Source organism: Prunus mume, linkage group LG3 (assembly GCF_029339155.1).
Source record: "Prunus mume cultivar Tortuosa linkage group LG3, ASM2933915v1, whole genome shotgun sequence".
In the NCBI taxonomy this organism is placed as follows: domain Eukaryota; kingdom Viridiplantae; phylum Streptophyta; class Magnoliopsida; order Rosales; family Rosaceae; genus Prunus; species Prunus mume.
In genome coordinates, this window is record NC_142700.1 from 18574187 (window position 1) to 18577649 (window position 3463).

The window sequence follows — 3463 nt, forward strand, 5'->3', positions numbered from 1 at the left end:
ATTCTGACAAACCCTAGCCACCACTTTCTTTCTCTCTCTGACACAAGGTTCCGGCCACCACACACGGCACCGGTCACCCGGTTTTCCTTGAAATACCTACCTAACTTAGGCATTGAAGGGCGTTTGGCCAACACCCCTGGGTGTGGTCCTTTACCCCGATCTGTTTTGCAGGGAGAAAGAGAAGTGGAGAAGACGAAGGAATCTTTGGCGAATATTCTAGTGGGACGAAATTTGCTCCCACAAATTGGTGCTTTCATTGAGAGCACAAGATATATTCAAAGCGCGCTCTAAATCCATCTCTCACACATTTTTTCAAACAACCATGGTTGATACAAGACGTATGAAGAGTAACCCCACCATGACGGGCCCATCTCATGGTTTCGTGGTGGAAACCTTAATGCAACCGCACGGAATCATGGCTGCCAACGCCTTGCAGCCGTCTTCTAGTGCTTTGCAGCCGCCTCCAACTGCTGGAATTGTAGAACAGCCGCCACATAACCCTGACCTCCACAGCCTTGCACGCCGGCCGACATAGAGCTGCTCGCCTCGCTATCCTCGCCGCCGAGCACAGAGCAGCCACACCACTTAACTACCGGACTTGCTGCACAGCCCCACGGCTACTCTGACGTCGTCCTAGTCTTGGAGCAGATCCATTCTCTCCTTCCTCTGCGATCACACCTGACATATGCACTGTGTACGCGTCTAATGGAGCCCTAGCCCATATGCCGCTTGGGGCCGATGCACACCACTCTACTTGACCCGCGTAGTCAGGTGGACCTTAACTCATGGGTTGATCAACTCACACAGAAGGTCGATGATCAAAATAACTTGATTGGTCAGCTACTCAGGCAGATCAACTCGAATCAAGGCCCCAACCTTAGACCCAATGACGAGGAGAGGAGGGCACACGAGCATGCCGGGCGAGCAGCTTCGAGAGGTCCCAGTGGTCGGATAGGGCAAACCGGCAGGGAGATAGCAAGATCGCAGACGAGACGCAGATACCGCGAGCAGACTCTGAGCCGTTCGAGGTTAGGTCCCAAGACCAATGTGCTCGAGAGGCTAGGCCCACAATCCAATGTTCGTGCTCGCTTAGGTCCACAAGGAGCTCAAGTTCGTGAGCGGTCGCGCGACAAGCTGCGCGAGAGATCTTCCCAAATTCAACCTTCTCTCCTGCCCCACGGGCAGGGCAACCAAGAGGATCGACCCATGGGAGCTGGAGAAGAAGTTAGCCAATCACCCTCGAGGCACCGAAGATGTCGACTTGAACGACCTTCCTCGCAAGCAGAGGATGATGATCAACGCTCACCAGCCCGCTCGATGTCCAACATACGGCGACAAGCTGTGGAGGGATCCTCCCAAACTCAACCTTCTCTCATGCCCCAACTGCAGGGCAACCAAGGAGATCGACCCTTGGGAGCTGGAGAAGAAGTTAGCCAATCACGCTCGAGGCACCGAAGATGTCTACCTGAACAACCTTCCTTGCGAGCAGAGGATGACGATCGACGCCCACCAGCCCGCTCGAGGACCAACACGCGGCGACAAGCTGCAGAGGAATCCTCACAAGCTTAATCTCCTAATCTGCCTCACGGGCAAGGCACCCAAGAGGATTGACCCTTGGGAACCGAGGAAGAAGTTAGCCAGTCGCGCTTGAGGCACCGAAGACGTTGGCCCAAGACTCCAACCTGCGAGCAGAGGATGTCGAGAAGCTATTAAATGACCAACTCTGAGGTCTCCGACTCAAAGGAAGCACAAAGGAGGCCCTGTGAAAGGAAATTGATCGAGTTGACTGCTCGCCCTTTACCGACGAGGTGGAACGAGCTCCGCCACTGAAGCGATTTACAACGCCATCCATCACTCTATTCAAGGGGACTCGACCGAGAGTTATTTGAGGCACTTCAAGAGCGCCGATCCCGCATAAGGCGACGACGCCTGATGTGCAAAGTGTTCGCGATGACTCGCGAGGAGCAGCCAGATCGGTTCCACACTCTACCGTTGTGTCAATAGGCAACTTCAAGGAGTTCGCCATTATTTTCACAAAGGAGTACACCTCCCACAAGACGGTCAGAAAGCATGCACCACCCGTCAACCTCGCACAAGAAGCGACGAGTCTCTACGAGACTACCTGAGACTTTTTAAGGCTGAGAAGGCTAACATCATAGGATGCAACAACCAAGTTGCATCCTCAACTTTCAAGAAGGGCTTGCCAATCGAGCACAAGCTATACCGGGAGCTGGCCATAACTCCAAGTCAAACCTTGGCAGAAGTGATCGCGATGGCAGAGCGCTATGCACTTTGGGACGATGATCGACGCCGCAAAGAAAGCTAGCAAGCAAGTTGACCACCTGACGAAGCAGGCAAGCCAAAAGAGCAAAAGTTCGAGCAAAAAGCTCGAGATAAGCGCAGATCGCGGCCCCAAGAGGGAAGCTCAGAAACAGGGACCTTCACTGAGTTCGTTATCCCAATCCACCATATCCTAGCTCAGGTGAAGGACAAGTCGTGGGTAAGGAGACCACCACCCATGAAGAAAGACCCTCAAAAAGAGACACCAGTAAATACTGCGCATTTCATAAGGAGCACGGTCATTACACCAACAACTGCGATGCTTGGAAAAGGCACCTTGAGGAGCTGGTCAGAGAAGGCCATTGCACAGAGTTCGTTGCAAAGAAGGCTATCCAGCAGATCGAGGATCGTGATGCAGCTACCAAGGAACCTCCCCAAGAGTCCGGGCTGACCACCAAGGAGCGCAAGAGAAAGATCGCTCAGGCAACTTATCTCTCCCAAGTCACAACGGGAGTACCAACCATTGTTGATACACCTATCATCGGCTTCCAGAAGAAGGACTTGATCGGGCTTGACCTGCCACATAATGACGCCCTAGTCATCTGCATCCAAATTGAACAAGCTGTGATCGAGCGAGTTCATGTAGATGGGGTTCAAGCCCAAGATTAGCAAACTTGCCAGATCGCTCATCGGCTTCAATGGGGCCACATCAATCACTGTTGGAACGATTGACCTGGATGTCCACTCACCCCTAGTGGTCTGCTCGCAAACCTTCATGGTCATCGACGAGGTTTTCCTCTACAACGGAATCTTGGGCCGACCGTGGATCAGCAAGATCGAGGCCATTACATCTGCTCTACATCAGAAGATCAAATATCCCATCTCTGGGGGCGGGATCGGACAGATCAACAATAACCAAGCCATGGCAAGGAGATGCATAGCCCAAGGGCTCAAGAAGAGCAAGAAGCTGCAGTTCACACCTGTAATGCAAGCCGCCAACGAGGCAGGAAGCGCTCTTAGTAGACAAGCAAACTCGAAAGGGAAGGAAGTTGATGCCTCACAATAGTAGTTAAGGAACTAGAATCAAGATGAGGGAATCCACCCGGAAGACTCCAAAAAGGTTGGAAGCCCGAAAATGACGCTGAGTTAGTACCCCATGATCCTGGCCAGCCAGACAAAGAGG

At 52.7% G+C, this 3463-nt stretch overlaps 1 protein-coding gene across 1 annotated transcript; it reads left to right on the forward strand.

The window, feature by feature from the left end:
* The first annotated feature begins 2285 nt into the window (after positions 1 to 2285).
* On the forward strand, positions 2286 to 2949 carry LOC148918982 (uncharacterized). Its single transcript, XM_089048752.1, has 2 exons — positions 2286 to 2373; positions 2483 to 2949. Exons 1-2 carry the CDS (start codon positions 2286 to 2288, stop codon positions 2947 to 2949), a joined length of 555 nt encoding a protein of 184 aa, XP_088904878.1.
* The last annotated feature ends 514 nt before the right edge of the window (positions 2950 to 3463 follow it).